The sequence below is a fragment of the Nicotiana sylvestris genome, chromosome 3 (genome assembly GCF_000393655.2).
Source record: "Nicotiana sylvestris chromosome 3, ASM39365v2, whole genome shotgun sequence".
NCBI classification, from domain to species: domain Eukaryota; kingdom Viridiplantae; phylum Streptophyta; class Magnoliopsida; order Solanales; family Solanaceae; genus Nicotiana; species Nicotiana sylvestris.
The window spans coordinates 125,252,677-125,275,726 of NC_091059.1; the positions used below are offsets into that span (position 1 = coordinate 125,252,677).

The following is a 23,050-nucleotide window of genomic DNA, read 5'->3' on the forward strand; positions in this document are numbered from 1 at the left end:
TAAGATGCACATGTATATGGGAATAACTGACTACATTCACAATTCTAAACCAAACCTAGATAAAATGAATGAAACATTGTAATATCACGAATTCATATGCAACAAACTGATTGGCAACGGAGAGGAGAGAATCAAACATAACATAATAAGACAATTTGAACCAACAGTAATATCAAACGATCACAGTTTTATACAATCACTCACTGAACTTGCCTAACTCGAAATACTCAACAATGTAAAGAAGAAACTAATCCAGAGTGAAACCAAACAGACAGGGGTTCGAGCGATTTCAACTAAATCTAATTAACTATAAAATCCAATTAATACAGTGATGAAAATTTGGACCAGAAAAAAGTCCGAAAGAGGGGGGAAGAAGTAATTGACAAACATAGCAATGAAACCTAATTAGGCAAACAACAAACAACAAACAACAATCAAAAATGAAAAAGAAAAAGAGGAGAAATACCTCAAAATCAGAAACCAAATGAACTCCGTTCTCATTGACACTTCGTCTTGAAATTTTGAAGCCAAAACGAACCTTAATCGAGTGTTCTCGACTGAGAACACTCGACTAAAGTCGGTTAAGACCTCAAATTTTTAACTTCGTACATAGTTTGAAGTTTGGTTCTTCTAGGGTTTGCCTTCGATTTGAAATTCGAAAGGCTCTAACAAAATTCGGACAGAACCGGGGTGGGATTTGGGATGGGGGTAGCTAGGTAGTTTAGTGGTGTAACTTTGGGACAAATTGGGTAGGTTTGAGGTCTTGCCTTCGATCTAAGATTCGAAGCAGTCGGCCATAATTCGAGGGTGATGGTTAGAGGGGTTAGGTTGGGGAGGTCGGGGGGAAGCTGGGGTGTGAACTTGGTGGTCATTGGACGGATTAGGGTTTGGTTCAATTCTTCGATCTAAGATTCGAAACGTCTGGTACTGATTCGAGGAAAACTAATTTGGGATTTGGAAAGAGGACGTCGTGGGGAGGCTGTGGTGTAATTTTAGGGCTGTTTGGACCACCGAAACCGCCGTGAGGCGATTTCCGGTGGGCGGAGGGCGGTGGTTGAAGGCGTAGGGTGTTGGGGCCTGTCTCTAGGTTAGAGACGAAGGCGAAGGGGGGGGGGGTATGGCTTAGGGGGCGTAGGGTGAGGTTTTAGGAATATATAGTGGGGTGGGGATTTGATCTTGGCCGTTGGATCATTCACGATCAATGGCCTGGATTACTTCACTAATGAGAAACGACGTCGTTTGGTTTTGTGAGGGGATCGGGTTAGACCGGGTATAGGGAATGGGTCAAAAACGGGTTATGGGAGGGGTGATCTGGCCCGTTCGATCAAAACAAATCAATGGCTTGGATCTATTGGCCAGATACGACGTCGTTTGGATATATCTGGAGACGGACTGGACCGTTTGATCGTATGAGATTGACGGTCTAGATTCACAATGCCCAAATGATGTCGTTCTGGGTTGGTCGCAGGTGGACTGGATTTGGGGCGGGTATTGGGCTGATTTTTATTTTTGGGTAAGAACTGGGCTGTGGCCAATTTGGCCCAGTCCGGTTTCCATTTTGTTCCTTTTCTTTCTTTTCTTTTATTTTCTAATTAATAAAACTAAAGTTCTAAATTAAATTATAAACCAAATTAAAAAATACTAATTAATTCCTAATAACATTTATCACACCATTAAATACCAACTAAAATAAATCACACAATTGGAGATTAAATGCTAAAAAATGCCTAAGTACATATTTTTTGTGATTTTCATTCTCACAAATCCAAATATTGTTTAATTAATTCCTAATTGTAAAATTAACTCCTAAATGCACATACAACACATATTTTTGTATTTTTCTTAATTAAAGTAAAAATAAACATGCACAGACAAGTACAAATAAATCACAAGCAACACAAAACTATTTTATTTTGAATTTTTGGGAGTAGTTCTTATAGGAAAATAATTACGTGCTCACAACGGGTATGAGGTTTGGTTTGGGGAGCCGGGGGCAAGGGAGGAGGAACATCAGTACCACTAGATTCGCCAGTCTTGAATTTTTTCTTATTCTTACTTGTATCAAAAATATTTCTTAAGGAAGACATCTTAACTAATCAAGTAATAGCAAATAAATAAAACAAACAAAACTATAATATTAAGATTTAAGAGTTGGAACGAGTTTACCGAATTAACGAACATCTTGTTGAAAATTGATTATCATTGAAGACTTGAAGACTCCAATTCACCAACTTCACAATTTTTTTCAAAAATTGTAACAATATATTTTGGAATAAAGTAAGCAATAGTAGCAACCTCACAATTATTTACTATTTTTTTTTGATATAGTAAACAATTATAGCAAGTATAGAAGAAAATTAGAGAGAGATTTTGATAGATTGATATTGATTTTGTAAGAAAATAAAAGAATGAGGGGGTATTTATCTATATAGTTTATTGAAAGCATGATGTCCTTTAGCGAAATATCGTTCACCTTTTTCACCCTTTAAAAACAGATTTCTCATTGAATAAAATTGTAAATTTAGATTACTTTCCTTATACTTAGGACTTTAAAATTAGAATTTTGATTATTAAATATTTTTCTTATTTGAATTATGTATAAACTCCTAACTTTTAGATATTTTAAAGTCAGTCATCAAATTCATAAAGTACTAATTGCAAAACGTCAACTGCAACATTAATTGAATTGCCTATTCCAATTTGAAGTGCATTCTTAGTGTGCGTTAATAGAAGACAATATTAGATTGTACTACAAAATAAGAATGTAGTAAGAGAAAATAGTAAATCTCATCGTAGATCCTGCATCTGTTATATTGAAATAAAAAAAGATTGACTCAAGTTGACAGCTAAATTTGATCTTTAATACCTCTTGGCATATGATAGGGGCAATTTTCTTATAATAATTGCAACATATATCATCTATATAAATAAATCCTTGAACTTCACAACTCCTTATTTTCTTACAACTCTTACCTCTTTTATCATATATGTTTTCACCATAAAAGCATGTGTTTTTATGTTCTTCAACTTTGCAGCAATTAAATAGATATAGAGATAGATATATCCATATCTATTTCTATCTATTTATATTTATATCTATATTATATTATAATTATGAAGGCCTTACCGAAATATCGTTTACCTTTTACCCTTAAAAATAAGTTATTTATTATAAAAAATTGTAATTGTAAATAAATTATTGTCCTAATATTTAGGACTTAGAAATCAACTAGAATTTTTGTTATTAAATATTTCCTTATTAGGTAGGAAGTTCTAATATTTAGCAATCTGTAATTTATCTCTTTTGTTTCCGAAATTTTTACGACTATAATTACTTTAGGATATTTTAAAATTTAATCTCTTGTGGAAAACTCTGTCAATAAGAAAAATAATCTAATTAAAGTATTACTATACACATGATTTATATAATCAACATTTGCTAATTTAGAATTAACATTTAATTAATTGATTGAATTCTTTTTAATGAAATTATTTCTCTTTTAAAACTCTCTATTATTGAAAGTTTGACATTTATCAAAAACAATGAAGGTAATAATGATGACATATAAACATCTAATTTTTTATCCAACCATATCATTGTCAACAATTTTATATCCAACCATAAGGTACTTAGTTTACAGAAATACAAGGCCTTAGTTTACATAGTACAAGGCTTGGTTGTTGATATTATGTTTGGTTTATATTATTTTAAAAAATAAATTAAGCAACAAGCATATTAAACTTATGACTACAATAATATTTAAACTGTTACTAAACTAATATAGTTATTATCATCGCGGTAAATTCTTGAATTTCAAAGCTAATTGGTAGTTCCATCAAGGACTGAAATGAATTTTGGATAGTCTTTAATTTTATTTGACCTTTGGGTGAACATGGTAAAGAAGAAGTTTTAGACTCTGCAAAAATAAATCTATTAATTTTTTTTACACAAGAATAGGTTCATTTAGCTTACATATAATTTTGATAAACTGGGGATGACATATAAGATAAGTTACCCAAAAAAAAAAAAAAATCATCACCATATTGAAAGCAGATCTATAAATACCAAAGATTAAAGAAAAATAAAGAATCAGATTTGACGTGAAAAAAGAAGGATAAGAAAATAGAGCATGTTTCTAATTTTTATCCGTTTCTTTTTAATACTTGGAAAAATCAAATAGTTTGTCAAAAATATCTTAACATCATTTTTATACATAAAACATTTATTTTTGAATCATGACATACTAATATCTGATCTATTTTCTATTAAAAGAAATGGAAACTTTATCTTCATAAATTAGAACTAAGTTGAAAGTCATTTATTTATTTCTTTTACGGTGATTCCAAAAAGTTTTTATATGTCATGTATTACCAATACAACTAATTTAATTTAATTCATTATCATGTTAAGAATATATTGAGTTTAGCTACTGTATATGTTAATACAATAGGACTTTTTTATCTTTAAACAAATATTTGCATTTATTTTAATCAAAATTGTTATTTTTCAAACATTTGTTTGTTATGTATATATTTTACTATTTTTATTAATTGACGCAATATCCACGTACAACGCGTACACTAAAACTAGTAGTAGAAGATAGAGAAAAAGTATAATAATAAAAAAAAAATTGGGGCTAAAATTAAGTTGGAGGGGGAGGGGGGAGAGGTTAAATGGCTATTTTTTAAATATCCAACGGCTCTTCTTTTTTATTTTTTTTTAAATATCCGCTGGGCTCGTTTGGCCCATCAAGGGACCGGTCCGGTCCCAGTCTCTTAGCGGGCCAAACGAACCCGGTCCTAACAGTTCCTAGCTAAGAACCGACCTACAAGATTGGCACGAGCCCACCTCTAGCAGTCCAAACGATTCCAGCCCGTTTAGTCCACTTAGCCCACGGTCCCGGGCCAACCCGACCCACTTGCCACCCTTATAATGCATTTATTGAGGGGCATTTGCATCTATGCCCGCTTTTTGGGTCACGTTTTAACTTGTGCCCGCTTTGCAAAAAATAATTGCAAGCGTACTCACTTTTTCATGTAAGTTCAGCATACGGGACTGAAGTAGCAAAGGCAATTACGCAAAACTTCAGCATTCTAGTAGACGGGCCTGAAGTAGCAAGTGTGCTGAACCAAGTGTGCTGAAGTTTTTGTTTGTAATTGCTGAACTTAAGCATAATAGCTGACGTTTTGTTCTTTATTTGCTGAAGTTTGTTTGTAATTGCTAAACTTAAGCATAGTAGCCGAAGTTTTGTTCTCTATTTGCTGAAGGTTTTGTTTGTAATTGCATTAAATAAGCTGAAATTTTTTTGTCCTGAATTCATTAGTTTTGTCATTAAGCTTTTTCAAAAACTTCAGTAGAAGATGCTGAAGTTATTTAGTTCATTTATAAAAACTTCAGCACTAAATAAGCTGAAGTTTTTTTTTGTCATGGATAAGCTTTTTCAAAAACATCAGCAGAAGATGCTGAAGTTATTTAGTTCATTTATAAAAACTTCAGCACTAAAAGCTGAAGTTTTTTTTGTCTTGGATTCATTAGTTTTGTCATAAAGCTTTTTCAAAAACTTCAGCAGAAGATGCTGAAGTTATTTAGTTCATTTGTAAAAATTTCAGCACTATATAAGCTGAAGTTTTTGAAAAAGTTTTCTAACATACTAGATAAATAATCAGATTGCAACAGTATCTAAATCATAAATTTTGGAAACAATAAACGTGAAAAGAATAGAATTATCATTGTCTACTAACTTACGTAATTATTTATAATTTATTTTTAAATAATCTGATAAATATATTTATAGCAATCATCCCATGAACTAAAGTTTCATAGCAGCACCAACAGCAGCAGAAGATGTCACACCCCTTTTTTAACAAACCTCACTAACCCTCTTAAATAAAAAAAATTAATAAAGCTCGAAAGGGTTTTTCAATTAGAACGTGACAAAATTGTCTTCAAAAGGAAATAACTCAGAGTTGCCACCTGACATTTAATTTCGGTGTGTCAGGTCACCGTTTTTTTTAAAAATGATTTTCCTTTAAAAACACTTCAGACTCCAAAACTAAGTCCGCACCAGAGATTCGGATAAGGGGGTTCATTTGACCCGGGGAGAAGGTGTTAGGCACTCCCCAAGTCCCGTGAAAATCACGGTTGTGTACTGGATCTAGTTGGCTTTTAAAACATTCAATTGAGGTAGAAAATAAAGAAAAAGAAAAATAAACACACAAGAGGCTCAAGGTCGTCCCCGCCTAAATAAAAGTAAAAGAAAAATGAAAATAAATAAAAACACTACAAGTTTCTACTTTTGGCCTCCATTTACAAATACTTCAGGGCATACCCCGGATAAAAATATATACAAATCCCTCGGGGCATTCCCCGGATAAATTTAACTAAGGGAACGACCTCTCACCTTGAAATTAAAAGCAAACAAATAGAAAAATCCTAAGATTGCCTACCCAAATGTGGTCGACCTAAGCATGCTTCTAGCGGGTGAATTAATAGACGTATAGTATTCAAATCTAAGTTTTGTTTCCTTTTAATTCCAACACCACGTCCCAAATCTATGTCACTATTCTTGGCCAAAATTTCTTTTGCAAGGTTTCCCAGTCCATGGCTCATTTTAATTGGAAGCTTTCAATGCACTATCTCGTTAGTCTTTCTCTTAATTAGGCTTACTAATAGTCTAATGATTCAGCAGTAGCCCTTAAAACTAAACAGCGTGCACTTGGAAACAATAAGAACCCCAGTGAAACAAATGTTCATGTAATCTCACACACAAATGCATCAGTTGGCTTCAATTCATCAAAATAATAGTAAAGGCACACATAATTGAAGAGAAGGGTGAGGAATAAACTTCGATATAACGGGGAACTAATTACGTCACTGCTTTGAACTCAAAATATAACGAACCGCGGATAGAAACTCAAACTCGACCGGAAAACTCGATCTGGCAACGGAAATCTCCAAACAGCGAACTTACTCAAAACCAAACAGCGTTTAATCAGAAACCCATCTCGAATGTAAACAACTCCGCGAGAGAAGATCAAAATTAGAAACTGAAATGCATTTTTTTTCGATTGAGAAAGAAAAAAACGATTTTTTTTTTGTTCTGGTTTCCGGTGGCGGCTCTGTAGCTTGTTTTCCGGCGTGTGAGTGATGGATTGTTGTTCGCTTGGTTAAAGTGAGAATGGAGGTGGAGACGGCTGGAATGTAGGTGGCGTGAGAAAACGACAGCCACTACTTGAAGGCGTTGTGGTCGTCGTTGCTGCGGCGGCGATTCTGGTTGATGGAAGGTTGGTCGCTGGTTGTTGTTGGTGAGGGAGATGGAGGTGGCACTGGTTTTCCGGCGAAGTGGTGGAACGGGTAGCTGGTTCTGGCGAGCTTTTCGGGTTGAAGATAAAGAAAAAGATGAAGGAGCAGGGGTCGTTCCCGGAGTTCTGCCGCTGCTAGAGATTGAGGTCGTTTGACTGTGTGCTGGGTGGTCGTTTGGGGTGGCTGTGATGAAGAAGAAAAGCGGCGGCGGCTGCTGCTTGTTTTAGGAGGTGGCGGCGGCTGTTGTCTCTTCTTATCTAGGGTTTGTTGTAGCTCGTTTTGGGTTCAAGAAGATCAAGCCATGGCTGTCTTCTATGTTTATGTCTTTCTAGGGTTTTATTTCTATGGTTTTAGGTTGAAGAAGAAGGAGATAGGTTAGGGTTTTTTTTTTCTTGTTCCAGAAGATGAAGTAGCTCCTATGGTTTTTTTTAGGTCTTCTCCTAAAAGAAATGATCTTGGCCCTTAGATAGGGATGGAATGAATGACTTGGATTAATTTCTCAAAAATGGCTAATGGGTCAAAAGATTGGGCTCAGATTTGGGCTTCTATTTGGGCTAAAATTATCTTTAAAAATGACCTTTTAGCTTTACAAGACTAAAATGTTGATTTCTTTCCTAAAACAATATACTATAAAATTGTAAAATCATTACTAATTAATTAAAACGAACTATATTATGACATGAAGCTATTTTTGGTATTTTCAAGGATTATAATAAAAATGGGTAAAAAATAATATTCTTCTAAAAATACCCAATACCTTAATTAAATAGAGAAAAATGAAACTATTTTTTTGTATTTTTCAATTTTATAATAAAAATAACGTAAAAGAGTCAAAAATAGTTAAAATAAGTATATTAGATCTAAACTAAATATTTAAGTACTAAAATATGTAAAATCTTGGGGAGGGTCAAAAATCACATGTCTACAGAAGAAAGAATAAGAAGAAGAAGAAGAAGAAGAAGAAGAAGAAGAAGAAGAAAACAAAGGAGGAGAATGATGAGGAGAAAGAGGAATGAAGTTGTTTAAAAAGTGATTACAAGTTAAAAAATTTTAAAAAAAATGAGTATATATTAAATGGGGCGACCAAATAGAACCCATTGCAATTTTTACATTTATTGATTTGATATAAAAGTTAGGTTCAAATAAGTTTTTACCCGTAATATATCTATTCACGGAAGTTACCTTGGTAGGTGAATTACTATTGTATCACTGTTTCGTTATGCATATAGATGTACTCTTTTCAGTATCCCAAACTGACAGTTCTACTTTTTATTTTCTGTTTTAAACTAAAATGTCAACTTCCCACAAATTGAGAATATTTTCTCTGTATTTTTCATCTTTCAATAAGAGAATGTATATACTGTCCAATGTTAGTTCTTCTCCTCACTTTTATGCATTAAAAGAGTGCGACTCCAAAATTTACTGATAATACTCACAGAGAAAGATTCATGTGTAAGTATTTCTACAAAGTTCACTAATTTATCCCATCTGTTCGATGAATTCTTTGGTGCTATCGTGTTGAAAAAATTATTTGCTTCATATATTATAGACTTGATAGTCAAACTTTTCAATAGAAAAATGTATGATTCGGCATTTTGACCTATTTTTATTTGGATTTAATAAAAATCAATCATTAATCCAAATAGACATTTCAAATAATAATACATATAATTCAACGGTAAAAAAGCTAATTTGAATAGAATATACTCCAGTGTTTGATACCCAGTACTATGTGTACGTTATTACTTTGAAATTAATGCATGAGATAGAATTTTTGTGTACTACCTCTTTATTTATTTTTTGGTAATAATAAGATGATATTACTATTAAGCTAATAAAGTCATTACATTTTTCCATAGGAGTAGGAGTATCACTTAGGATACTATCATTGTCAAGTCTAGCCATTATTACACGAACTAGAGGAAGTATTTTGCAATTAGTTCCTACTCTATCCCATGGGCTGCCCGACAAATTTTGTGGCATAAAACCAAATTTTATGAGTGGCCTTAACTTTTTATAATTTTTATTTATTTATTTATTTATTTGAAGTCTATTTTTCTAGCTTTTCTTAGATATAAAGTTATTAATAAGTTTTCTTATAATCAGTAACTCATAATAAGTATTTCCCAATTGACAATATAACTAATCCACTTAACATTTCTTGAGACATTGTTGATCTTAGGTAAGATTTTATCAATTTTAATTTTGCGAATTTCTTTCCACTGAACCAACGATAACACGAGTTTAACATTATTCCATAGGCAATATAGGCATTTGAAAAATAATTAAATCTTTTTATTTGATTGTGTGTATCAATTAAACTGCTATCTTCTAATTGTACTATTTTCTTTAATACTTTTAATTCAAAAAATAAATTTAAACCATCAATATCGAATTGATTATTATACTTTAAGGAACATTCAAGATTAAGGCAATTTTTTTTTAAATTTTCATCATATAGTGATCTTAGTTTTTACCGCTATATAAAAAGCCAATTTTTTTTATATGCCTATTTTGAAGTGAAAAATAGTCTTGTCTACTATATAAAAGTAATCAATGGGTAATGTAGGAGGCATCTCTATTTTTTCCACGGAAATCTTTAGAATTTGCGCTGCTTAGCTTTCAATTTATCTCTGACCATCAAATTAAATGTGAACAACCCGTCCTCAAAAGGACTCTTCGAAAGATCTTGAGATTTTATTATCAACATTCTCATCAAATTGTTACTTCCTATATATCACACATTTTTTAAGAAATTTGGGTAAGATATTCATTTCAAGTGCAATTTCATTGGCAAAAATCATAACAGTTGCAAATCCTTCTTCTTTATACAGTATTTGTTAAAAAAAGAAATCAAATTTTTTTACTCCACATAATTTATTTTTAAACTCATATACAACCTTAGGTGTAACAAAAAATGAGATCCTTACAAATATGAGGCCTAAAACAGTTGCTTTACTTGCTTCATGGAAGATCTGTCCCTGCTCTATCCGCTATCAGAGCTGAATTTGCAAAATAGGGAGGAGCAAGATAGAGTTGAACAAAAGAGTTGGCTTGCTTGGACCCTTCCTTTTTGCTAAAATATCAGCTACTGTTTTGCCCTCTTTGGAGCAGCGGTTGATCTCTGAGTTCTCCAGCTGCATTATTAGTAACTTGTATTCGATGATAAAATTATGGTGAGCTGTCGATCTATTTTGTATTAGTGTAATGCTCTTCGCGTTGTCTATTTCAATTACAATGGGTGTTAGCTTACATGAATTGTTATAATGTTATGTTTTTAAAAGCCTATAGGAGGGTGCCATTTGACAAGAGACTCGAATGGTCAGCACCCTATCCACAATTCTAGAGTGGTGGTTTCAAGTCACCAAAATAGAAATAGCTCCAATAAAGGGAGATTGATCCAAGGGGAATCAAAAGAGAGGGAAATTTAAAAAAAAAAAACATTGTTGAAGCTATTTTTCCTTGGGTGAGTTAAGCCCGCGACTATAAATTGTAGATAGGGGGTACTGACTATCTAAACAACCTCTCGGTGCTGACCATCTGAGCAATCTCCTCTTGTCTAGGAATTTGTATTCAACAGCTCGCATTTCATCCACACTATTGAAAATTTCATCTTATTGTTGTGATTATTGTTGTTTTTATGAGTCCACATACTCAAAATATAAAAAGATAGCAGGTCTGGCCAAGAGTAGATATCGTTTCTAGTCGAGAGTTGATCAATCTTAAAGTTCACATTTTTGAAGTCATATCAAATCATTTATGCATGTTTGATTTTAGTTTATTAAATTCATTATGATTATTGTACGTTAACATGTGGTTAGAGAATTGATAAAAATAAGGGAAATTTTCATAAAGCACTATCTTTTAGTAGTAATTAGTCATTCATAGATACCATTTGCTATATTACGGATTATAAATACTTTTTATGTGGTTATAAGATGTATTTGATATATTTAAGCTATTGTCTTCATGAATACAGTAGCAAAAATAGGCTTGAATCAGGGAGGTCCAGCTAATCAGTTGTTGTATTCGAGTGTATTCGACTGTATTCATGGAGTGAAACATGGGATTACAGCTGGACAGATTATTGTATTCGACTGTATTCAAGGCATGAAATAGGGGATTACACTGGTTTTAAAACGGAAAGTGAATCAATTAACATAATATACTCCTAATATAACTCAACAAACTCAATTATAACACACAAATTTTGTATTTTCAGTTATAAAAAAGATTCTCAACCGAAAAATACCCCAAAAATATAGCAATCTTCAGAGAAATTATATAATACATCTGAATACATTAATTATATTAATTAAAAAAAACTTATGAATACATTCATGGCATATAGCGAGACAGTGAATACAATAAAATACATAGAATACAGCGGGATACATTGAAATACAATGAGAAAAAAAGACAGTGAATACAATAAAATACATGGAATACAACGAGATACATTGAATTACAATAAAATACATGAAAATACATTGAAATATATTAACATAAAATTATCCTACAACATCCATATCTCCAGGCTCACCATCTTTGGAGACATCTTTGTCTCCACTAACAAACCGAAGTTGGCAGAGACAAATATACTTGAGCAACTCCTTTGACCCGCCCTCCTATTTCCCGCGCATCCTTCGCAATCGACACCTAATTTGCGAGTTCAACTATACTCTAACAATTCTCCTACTACAATGGAGGATATCGACGGAGGAGAAATGACAAACGAACTAGACAGAGAAGAGAAAGAAGCAGCCACCGACTTACTCCGCGATCGATTCCGATTATGCACTATTTCCATTGCTGAAGTCGAGGGTATTTTTTTAATCAAAACACATACAGTAATTTCTGAAGTGGGCTTTGCACAAATCCGGTGGAAGGAGGAGGAGATCAAAAATTTTAATGGGATGGGGGAAGAGAATGGGATGTATCAAAGTAGAGAGAGAAAGAAAATAATGTAACTGATTAGCGTATTTAGTGGCTTAGGGCTAGGAGGTAACCAAAATTAAATATTTTGCTATAAACTTTAAAAGGTATCTATAAAATATAATTTTTTTAAATGATATCTATTTAAAATAAATAAGGTGTTAACCATTGCTATAGGAGGTAAAAATTCCTAAAAATAACTACTACTATTGATCCAATTGTGGAGTAAATATAAAAACGGAAAAGGGCCAAATATACCCCTCTACTTTGATATATTATTCATATCTATCCTTCGTTATACTATCAGGTCATATTTACTCTAACCGTTAGCCAAACTTTTTAAAAATACCTTCCACCTAACAGGAATCCACCAGATTAATACAATAAGCATTTAAAAAAAATCATTAACCCAAACTCATTAAACCCATCATTTAAAAATACGAAACCTAGATTCCTGAGACGTCTTAACACAATTTATTCGTTCAGAGAGAGATCAGAAATGATGGTGGAAGTAGGATAAGTAAGACCATATCTTTTTGGTTATTAGTTATTCATGTGGTATTAGGATGTCATGTTATCACTTTCGATTATTTTTTGTGTGTGATTATAATATGACATTCCTTTGTCTAATGTAATGCACACTTAACAGTTGGTTTGTATGTTAGTAACAATTGATATATACTTTAATAATACTTGTGTTTGGTTAATACATGAAGTTAGTGTAATTAGGTTATTATGTTGCTTTCCAACTTGTTGATCTACTTTCTTTCATTCTTGATGAGTTCCTTAAATGTAGTTTGATATTAATAAATTGAATTTCCTCTAATTATTTTCTAACTTTTGTTCATTATTCAGTTATTAGTAAAATTTATGAGTGTCTCATCCTATATTTTGGAATCTAGCTTTGGTTCTTAAGGCGTGATTCAGCGATAATTACTTGTTGCCCAAATGCTTAAAGCAGAATAAGATAATCATGGTACGTTTGGACGAAGAAATAATTCGGCAGCTGCTAAAACTTCAGAACTGCCAATCTAATAAGATGCTATAAACATGCAAGTCATGGTAGAAAGAAAATCATGATGAATACTTGGTACAGTTCGACATGGTGAAAAAAAAACAAAGGGAGAAGCTAGAAGAAAAAAATAATTGAAAAAGGTAAAATATAATAAACATACAATAAGGATATTAAAAGATCTGAGACTCAATGTATAAATGAATATATGATTTTCGGTATTGTTTTGTCTTTCACTTTCTGAGTTCAACAAGTGACTACGAAGGAGATGACTAACATGTGAGGAAGATGTGCAGTAAATAAAAGGGGTTTAACGTATTATTAATGAGTATTAAAAAAAACAGGTTAATTTGGTGGCTTCCGTTAGGCGGAGGGCGTTTTTAAAAAGTTTGGCTAACGATAAGAGTAGATATGTCCCGATAGTATAATGGAAGGTAGATGTGAACAACATACTAAAATAGAGGGGTATATTTGACCTTTTTCACATATAAAACTAAAAACCAATCACATAATATTGTGATTTAAGAGTCGAATAAATCTTACAATTCAAACCCGAAAATGCAGTGGGGAATTATGAAACGGGTTTGAAGAACTTTAAAATGAACATGCGCCAATGGCTATGTAGGAGAAGGATTAATCACTTGGTAGAGCCATTGACCCGATCAGTCCACATCATCCCCTACCAAGAAAGATAAAGAGTACAATAAAGACAAAAACTAAACTATAAGTAATTAATTTAAGAAAAAAATACAGTAGAGTAGTAGAAGAGTAAATCCAAAGCAACTCTCGCTATCTTTGTGTCCGATAAACCGAAGTCCAAAACAAACAAAGACCATTAATTGCATCCTTCTTTAAAAGAATGAATGTTAACTCTTTCATAGCCGCATTTCTCTGTTCTTTCAGTACAATCATTACTTTTACTCTCAAATCAAACACTCCTACCCCCAAACATACACTCTCTCTTCGTACTATTTTTCTTTTCTTTCAGCCCAGCCACGCCCCACTCAGATTTATTTACAAGTAAAAAGATTAGAGGAGAAAGTATTTACTGTTAAAATTGAGCTCATGGTCAAGTCTCATTCAAAGACAGGTTCCACAATCTCGACTTTTCTTTCTCTGCAACCTTACTTCTGGCCTTTTCCTATACAAGTCTCACTTTTCTTTTCCTTTGGAGATACCCTAGGATTCAACATAGGTCACAGAAGTTCTCAAAATCCCCCTCCTTTGGACTTCTTGGTCAATAAAATACTATGTAAAATAAAAATTAAACAAAAGCACTTGAACAAGTCTAAATTGAACAGATCTAGTTCTACAGCAAAGTTTTGAAATGGTGGTTTCATTTCCCTCTCTTGGTTCTGATTTTACTTTGTGACTAAGGAGTTAGGGCGGTGTGTTTTATTTGTTTTTTCTCTGGGCCCCCATTGAAGAGATGGATGAAAACAAAGGAGAAATCACAAAGAAACAACCACAACAACAACATTTATCCAACTCTCCTGATGACTCTAATCAAGATTCACCTGATAATACTATACCACAGCAACAGCAGCAGCAGCCACCACAAACTGTGATTTCTGGAGCTCCTTATATTTCTTCTTCTCTCTATAATATCCCAGGCGGCGCAGCAACTACATCTGTTTCTTTTGAACAACAACAACAACAGCAGCAGCAGTTTGAAGTTGTAAACCCAAAGCGACCGAGATATACTGCAAGTCAATGGAAATTCATACCATCTTCTTCTTCTCAACAACAACAACAGCAAAAGCCGGCCAGTCAAGTGAATATACTTAGCACTGAGTCAAGTCCAATTTCACCTTCGCCGCAAGCTGCTGCTACCAACCCTCAAACTCAAGCTGCCTCGTCTTCGGACACAACTTCTTCTCCTTCCCACTCTCCTCGGCCTTCTGCATCTGGGCAAGAGACCAGCAAAGGCGAAGGAGGAGAACAAGTTCACCAACAACACCAACAATTTCGGAAAGGAAAATACGTAAGTCCAGTTTGGAAACCTAACGAGATGTTGTGGCTAGCTAGGGCTTGGAAAATTCAGTATCAAGGCGGTTCATCAGAGCTTCATCTTGAAGGTTCTCAAGAAATGAGTACAGGCGCGGGAGTGCAACAAGGTAGAGGAAAAACTCGAGCTGATAAAGATAGAGAAGTGGCTGATTTCCTCAACAGGCATGGAGTTAACAGAGATGCGAAAACGGCTGGGACTAAATGGGACAACATGTTAGGTGAATTCAGAAAAGTCTACGAATGGGAGAGAGGTGCTGAGAGGGAACAAGGTAGCAAGAGTTATTTCAGATTATCCCCTTATGAAAGGAAGATGAATAGATTGCCTGCTTCATTTGATGAAGAGGTGTTTGAAGAATTGTCTCAGTTTATGGGCCCTAGAATGAGAAGTCCTCAAACTAGAGGAGGAGTTGGATTTGGAACTCAGGCCAATCTTATCGTCTCTCTTAGTGACACAGTAACCAAGTCTTTGCCTCCCCCTCCACCTTTCAGAGAAGATGACCTTCCTCTTTCTGGTATGCAGTCAACAACATCAAGTCCATTTCCCATCAATGAGGAAAATAATTAAATTTATCTACACATATTTCTTTTCCTCTTAATTTAATTTGTTCTTATTTTCCTAACGTACGCACAACATTAAATTTAGATGGGACAATATTTCTTGTTAATGCAGCAAGGGCAAAACAGTTGGCTATACCAATAAGTGGAACAGAAGCATTACTACATGGAACAAGAGGTGTGTTCTTGGGCTACGACACGACTACTTCTTCATTAGATATTGGGGGTCCATCTTCTTCTGCATCTTCAAAAGAGCTTCGACGCATTGGCAAGATTAGAATGATATGGGAGGAATCAGTGAGCTTGTGGGCAGAAGAAGGTGAACATCACAGAGGTAGAGTGAAGCTTCAAGGTACAAGTTTTTTAAACGCCGATGAAATTGCTTTCTTGGATGATTCTACGGTTGCCTGCACAATGGAGGCCTTTGAAGATGGACCTATGAAAGGTTTTTCCGTTGATAGATTCCTTTCTGGAGTACAACTAAAAGTCTTTGGCAGGAGAAAATCATCTTCAGCTCCTGCTCCTTGTGGTATTATATTTTATTTACTGTATTTGGTTAAGTCCATTTTTTTAATATTTAGAATGTACGAGTCCTAATCATTAACTATAGGAGCTAACCGTTTTTTTTTTCCCGTTGAATCTAGGTCCCAATGAAAGATTGCAACTTCCCTCTTCTGAATTTCCCATCAGATGTAAGTTCTTCCATAATATTCGGATTTTCTATATGTGAAAAGCCAATAATTTAGTAATTTTCTATTCCTACCCCTCTGAGCTAAATGAATTTTATATTAGTCTATTACCAGATTCCCGTAAATAGCATCTTGTTGCTTTCAACTGGATTTGGCATTAATATAAAATAATTGCAGCAACTACTCCTTGGGAATTTCAAGATCCAACCGAGTACTACGTGGGGTGTCTAAGGTCTCCACCACCTGCACTTCCAAGCTTGTTTGAGCTCTCATGGCATTTACAACAGCCACCACCGGAGGAGCTCCGTTTCCCACTTCGGAGAGATGTGTTCAAAGATTTGCCTCAAGGGAAAGAATTATTTTTCACAACTTCAACTGAGTTATTAGACTGTAGAGGCATCACGTACGAGGTCTTAAGCTCTATTATGCGCCCAAACCCTAGCCTGAGTACGGCAACTGATAGAGACTCTTATATTGGACTTTGGGATGATTGCATCAATATGATTATATCCAAGTTTTGCTCCATAGAAATGGTATTCGTACGGAAATCTAATTCATCGTTTTCTCTTGCGGAGACAGTGCAAGATCGGTGGCCTAATGTTACTGCTTTCTTGAGGAATTTTTGCTTGTGGAGAGGAGAGGAGACTGGTCAGCCAAGTGAAGGTCAACTAGATCCATCTTCTTCTATTGTGGAGAAACTTCTCTGGACTTATATGGATCTTCCTTACGTGTTAGGTTACTATGCCGTTGGCTTCATTGTTACATTCTGTGCTTTAAGTCGATCACAGGATCGTATTATCCGAACGGATCTTTACACAGTAGATCTCTCAACCCCAGTTGAAAGATTGAAAGCTTTAGTTCCATGTTGGAGAATTGCTGGATTATTACCATTATTAGCTGATCGATGCTTCCATTATATGAGCAGCAATGGGAGTAACTTAAAACATCTCCCTTATACTGATTTTGAGAGAATAGATTTAGGTAATGGAAATTATGTGGAGATGACTCCAAATACAGTGGTCAGATATTTCTCAAGCAAAAGAAAATGGGTGGCAGTCAAAGAAATATACGATTTTCTTGACCATAGAATTCCACATGCGGAATTTGTTTTTAGGGCATCTGAAAAGGATTTAGCTTTGGTCTTTAAGCCTAGAGGCTGCAAGTTCAAGCCGGCTAATTGTGATCAACTAATAGAAGCATTAAAGCAAATCACAAAAGCTTTGGTTGCATTACATGATCTTTCTTTTATGCACAGGGATTTGGGATGGGATAAAGTCATGAGGAGAAGTGACAGGGAAAATGAATGGTTCATTACGGGATTCGACGAAGCAGTGAGTTCGCCGCAGCTATATCCTTACGGAGGTGCAGCCGCGGCGGCGACGGCTAGTGGGAGGCACCCGCCGGAGATGGTGAGGAATTATCATAATGTGAAAGTGGATGTATGGGGAATAGGTCAATTAGTGAAGAGTTGTGGGTTGGTGGGGGTGCCAAAATTGCTAAGGGAATTGCAGAACAGGTGTTTGGACCAAAACCCGGAGCAGCGACCGACGGCGGCTGACTGCTATCGCCACCTGTTGCAGTTGCAGTCTTCAATGTCTGCAGCCGCCGCCGGAGGATATTGACAAGTGATGGATCTGATACCCTATATATATAATGTGATTGACGCGTACTCAATTTAATATTCTCCATGCACTTCTTCTTTCTTTTTTTGCTGAAGCAGTGAAAGCCACGTAGTTTAATTTGCCTCATTAATTATTTTACGCTACGGTTCTTGACACTCTTTATTTCTTTCTTCTTCGAATTTGTTTTATTGTTTTTGGAAACATGAACTCTTAACAGGTAGAATTTAGATTGAGTTTTCATATTCATAGCCTGGTTGACCAAACTTTTGGCCAAAAATTGAGGTGTTTGGCCAAGCTTTTGAAAAGATAAAAAGTGCTTTTGAGAAGAAGCAAAAAAAAAAAAAATTGAGGTGTTTGACCAAGCAGTTTTGGAGATGCAAAATAAAGTAGCTTCTCTTCAAAAATACTTTTTTGAGAAGCACTTTTAAGAAAATAACACTTAGAAGCAGTTTTTAAAAGTTTGGCCAAACACTAATTGCTGCTCAGAAGTACTTTTCAAACTAATTAGTCAAACATAAACTGCTTCTCACCAAAAGTACTTTTGAGAAAAACACTTTTGAAAAAAAGTATTTCTCAAAATAAGCTGATTTTTGCAGCTTGACCAAATGTGCCGTGAGTACCACATGTATTTTCTTCTTTTTTATTTTCTATGTTCCTAAATTGAGATCATTATTGTTTTGTCCAAAGTCAAATGCAGCCATTTTTATTTAAGACTTTTCATGATAATTATTTTCTCTCTAAATACAATACTATTTGGTATAATTTTATCAATTATACAAATTTCATGTTTTATTATGTGATAGAGAGTATATAATTTTTACTTTTCTACTATTTGAGATCAAATGTAAAAACTTCAATTTTTTATAATGTGTTAGAGTATTTTTTTTACTTTTCGCCATCCAGTTTTCCATTCTTTTGTAAAACATAAATTTAATATTTTTTTTTGAGCAAACAAGAAATATTTATATTAAAAGCTACGTAATACTTGATATATCAGTCATAGTTTGTGTCACTTAGAACACTTTGATTTCCTAAGCTTGCTAATATTTTGCAAGCATCATGAGCTAGGTACTTCACAAAAATATATTGTTCTTTTTGTTCATTCCTTACAAAAGATTCAACATAAGTAGGAGGTAGTACAAAAACATTTTTTTTTCCTTTTGTTTGAACATTTGCCTCCTTAGCAAGTTGATGTACCACATTATTCCCTTGCCTGAATACGTGCCGGAGGAGCACCACCTTCTCCTGGTGCATTAACAACCTGCATTCATTATTAAGATCGTCATATAGTTTATTGCCGTGTTGTATAGATTGGATTACCTCCGTGCAAATTGTTTCTATTTCCAGCGGAAACATTCCCATTCATGAGTTGTTCGAAGCCCTTCTAGCAGTACTTTAATTTCTGCTTCCAATGAACCCTTTGCATATATGAATTTTTTAAAGCCAACCACCCAATATCTTTTTGTATTGCGGAATACACCTCCCAGGCAACTCTTTTGATAGAAGTCCTTAAAACTAGCATCAATATTTAATTTGAACCAGCCCTTAGGAGGTTTCTGTCATTTAACTTACAAAGGAATTTCTTTAGTGGGACAAAGCTATTTTCAGATAGAAGTGTGAATTCTGTAGCCTTTTTAATAATGAGGTTTATGTTAATGGGATTGCTTGTGTTTTTTTAGTTATTAGAATTTCTGTTTATCCATATATGCCAAAGGGCAAATGGTAAGAAAGAGTTCTTCCTAATATACTTATTTCTTAATGAGCAATCAAAATTTTTTATTTGGAGAAGCCAATGATCATCTGTTGGATTATACAAATTTGACCATCCCATATTATCCCAAAAGGGTTTGGTTGTTTTACAATTAAAGAAAATATGAGTGATTGTTTCTTCTCTTAACTCACAAATAGGGCACAGGGGGTGTATATTAATTCCTATATGAGCTAGGTATTTTCTGCATGAGATTTTATTATGAAGGCATTGCCACAAGAATTTTTTTATCTTGTTAGTACAAGATAAACTCCAAATCCAAGCATAATCCAAATGCTTACTAAAAGGGGATTCAATTAGGTTATAGCAAGTTTTAGTAGTGAAAATCCCTTTAGTAGTTAGAAACCATATAGGAACATCCCTTGATGGACTCTTGGATCGAACTCTTACCTTAAAAATATTTCTTTTGATATCACTAGGGATATCAATCGATAGTTTAGTGAGATCCCATTGGTGATCAATATATACATCTCTAATTTTGAGGGAGCAGTCACTGATCGAGATGGAACCTACGATTGAATGTTTGTGATTTTTTATATTGGGTATCCAACCTGTATCCCATATGTTCAAATCTGATTGGTAGTGTGGTGGCCATGTAATCCCGTTTTTACATATTTCTCACCCTTTTAAGATGCCCTTCCAAATGAATGAGTGGTTTAATTTAGAAGTATTTACCCCATATAAGGTAATAATAAGTCTTGCCCATGGAGCTGTGGCATGTATGAGTAATCTCCATACTAGACTAGCCAAGTTGCACATATTTTTTGCATTGGCATTATGGATGCCTAAGCCTCCAGTGGAGTTAGGTTGGCAAACTAGACCATTTTACAAGGTGATTTTTTTTTTCTTTTCCACAGTTGTACCCCATATAAAATCCCTCTGGACTTTATCAATATTTTAAGGGTCTTTATTGGCAGGAGGGTGTATTGCATGTAGTGGTTTGGTATGAATTTTAGAATATCACCAAACGTCTTGTCTCTCCAAAGCTTAATACTATCTATATAAATTTTGCTGGCACAACAATAGTCAGTACCATGCCAATTTTTTCTAACCAGAGTTTGGAATTCCCGATGTCTACACCAATAAGTTTTTAATCGGAAAGGTTGTATATGACCTTGTCTATTTCTAGGAATTAGTTCTACTAAGAAAACTAACGCAATAATTGCAAAGACCATATGCAGATATAAGCTTTCTTTAATATTGAAGCCAAAAAAGAAGCTTTCTTTTAAGTTCTTTTACATTAACAGCTTCATATGAAATCAGATGACTTTTTCTCTCTCTTACATGCCCGTCTCTATCTAATACTAATGATCTAATTCTAACGGTAATCTCCGCCGGTAAACTTCTACAGCACCGGCACCGACGTGGACGGGTAATCCGGGTAAGCACACCTCTCTCTCTCTCTCTCTCTATCTCTCTATCTCTTCCTCCGCCTGTCTCTCTTTCTTCCCCTGTCTCTTTCTCCCCCCTTCTTAACCCTAGCATAGACGAGGCCGGCGATAGACGCTCCATCGGCGCCGCTCCATCTCTCTTCTCCTTTTTCCGGCTTCAACCCCAACCCCTCCTCTACGCTTCCCTTTCTCCTTTATACTTTTTCCATCTCTCTTCCTCTTTTCCCGGCATTGCTCCCCTGTTACAAGGTTCGTCATTATTTTCCGGAGAGTCTGGCCAGTAGCAGATCTGTGTGTCACTGGTGGTGATAGTGATAGTCCTGCACTTGTCTCTTTTTTTTTGGTTCTGTTGTGTGTTTATGTGTTATCTAGGTTGCAATTTGTTGGTGGTTGTTTCGGGTTGAGTGAGAGGTGTACGAGTAAACGCAGCACAACCGGCAGGCTGCTTGGAAGTCCCAAGGGCTGGACGTCGGGTCCCACAGCACCGGGAGTATAGCAAGTCAAAAGTCTAGGTTCTATCCGTGAGAATTGGTACCTCCCATCACCTATTTGTGTTAGTTAATTTATTGATGTAGTAGTTCTGGATATTTGTTAGCTTCTAGTTTATACCTTTGCTTGTTTGTAGTTGCATTTTTATCTAGACCACACCGTAGGTATATCGGTTGTGGTTTGTAATGGCATAGTAGGGTCATGTCCTTAGGGTGGGAAGTGGTGGGGCGGGGGGTAGGACACGGGTCCGGGGATGGGACGGGGCCTAGAGGGGGTAAAGGCAACAAGGGAGCCCGTAGGTTGAGGATTGGATCGTGGAATATAGGGACATTGACGAGTAAGTCTATAGAGCTAGCGAAGATTCTACAGAAGAGGAATGTCAATATAGCTTGTGTTCAGGAGACCAGGTGGGTAGGATCGAAGGCGATGAATGCCGATGGTTTCAAATTATGGTACTCCGGACGCGTGAAGGGTAAGAACGGAGTGGGTATTTTGGTGGATAGGGAGCTCAGGGAGTCAGTGGTTGAGGTTAGGAGGGTAAATGACAAATTGATGGAGATTAAGTTAGTAGTTGGAGGGTGCACTTTGAATGTCGTTAGTGGTACGCACTGCAAGAGGGCTTGGGCGAGTAGGTTAAGAGGTGTTTCTGGGAGGGGTTGGATGAGGTGGTGTGTGGTATTCCGCCAATAGAGAAGTTATTTATAGGAGGAGATTTCAATGGTCATATTGGGTCTTCGACTGAGGGTTATGGCGAGGTGCACGGGTGGCTTCGACTTTGGGGATAGGAATGGAGACGGTACTTCTTTATTGGATTTTGCTAGGGCTTTTGAGTTGGTCATCGCGAACTCTAGTTTTCCGAAGAGGGAGGAGCATTTAGTTACTTTTCGGAGTATGGTGGCTACGACCCAAATTGATTATATCCTCCTCAGGAGGTGTGATAGTGGCTTGTGCGAGGATTGTAAGGTGATCCCGAGTGAGACCTTCACGACTCAACATAGGCTCCTGGTATTGGACGTCGGTATCATGATAAAGAGGAAGAAGTGGTTTGTACGGGGTCAACCGAGGATAATGTGGGGTGCTTTGGCTAAGGATACTGCACATGAGTTGTAGGGGCGGCTGATAGCTATAGATTCCTGGAAGAGTGGTGGGGATGCTAGTGCTATGTGGACAGCGATGGCGAACTGTATTAGGGAGGCGGTGAGAGAGGTGTTAGGGGTATCGAAGGGCTACTATGGACTGGTGGTAGAATGATGTGGTCCAAGGTAAAATGGAAGCA

The 23,050-nt window shown here is 35.4% G+C and overlaps 1 protein-coding gene across 1 annotated transcript; it reads left to right on the plus strand.

Moving 5' to 3' along the window:
* Positions 1-14,679: 14,679 nt before the first annotated feature.
* On the plus strand, positions 14,680-18,183 carry LOC104225161 (uncharacterized). The gene is made up of 4 exons (XM_009776933.2): positions 14,680-15,772; positions 15,931-16,344; positions 16,460-16,507; positions 16,682-18,183. Exons 1-4 carry the CDS (start codon positions 14,680-14,682, stop codon positions 18,124-18,126), a joined length of 3,000 nt encoding a protein of 999 aa, XP_009775235.1. The 3' UTR covers positions 18,127-18,183.
* The last annotated feature ends 4,867 nt before the right edge of the window (positions 18,184-23,050 follow it).

Bases quoted from the DNA above. Each gene is read 5' to 3' on its own strand.
- LOC104225161 (XM_009776933.2), top strand. From the start codon at position 14,680: ATGGATGAAAACAAAGGAGAAATCACAAAGAAACAACCACAACAACAA. The intron at 16,345-16,459 runs GTATTATATTTT...CGTTGAATCTAG, and splicing joins TTCAGCTCCTGCTCCTTGTG to GTCCCAATGAAAGATTGCAA. The intron at 16,508-16,681 runs GTAAGTTCTTCC...AAATAATTGCAG, and splicing joins TTCTGAATTTCCCATCAGAT to CAACTACTCCTTGGGAATTT.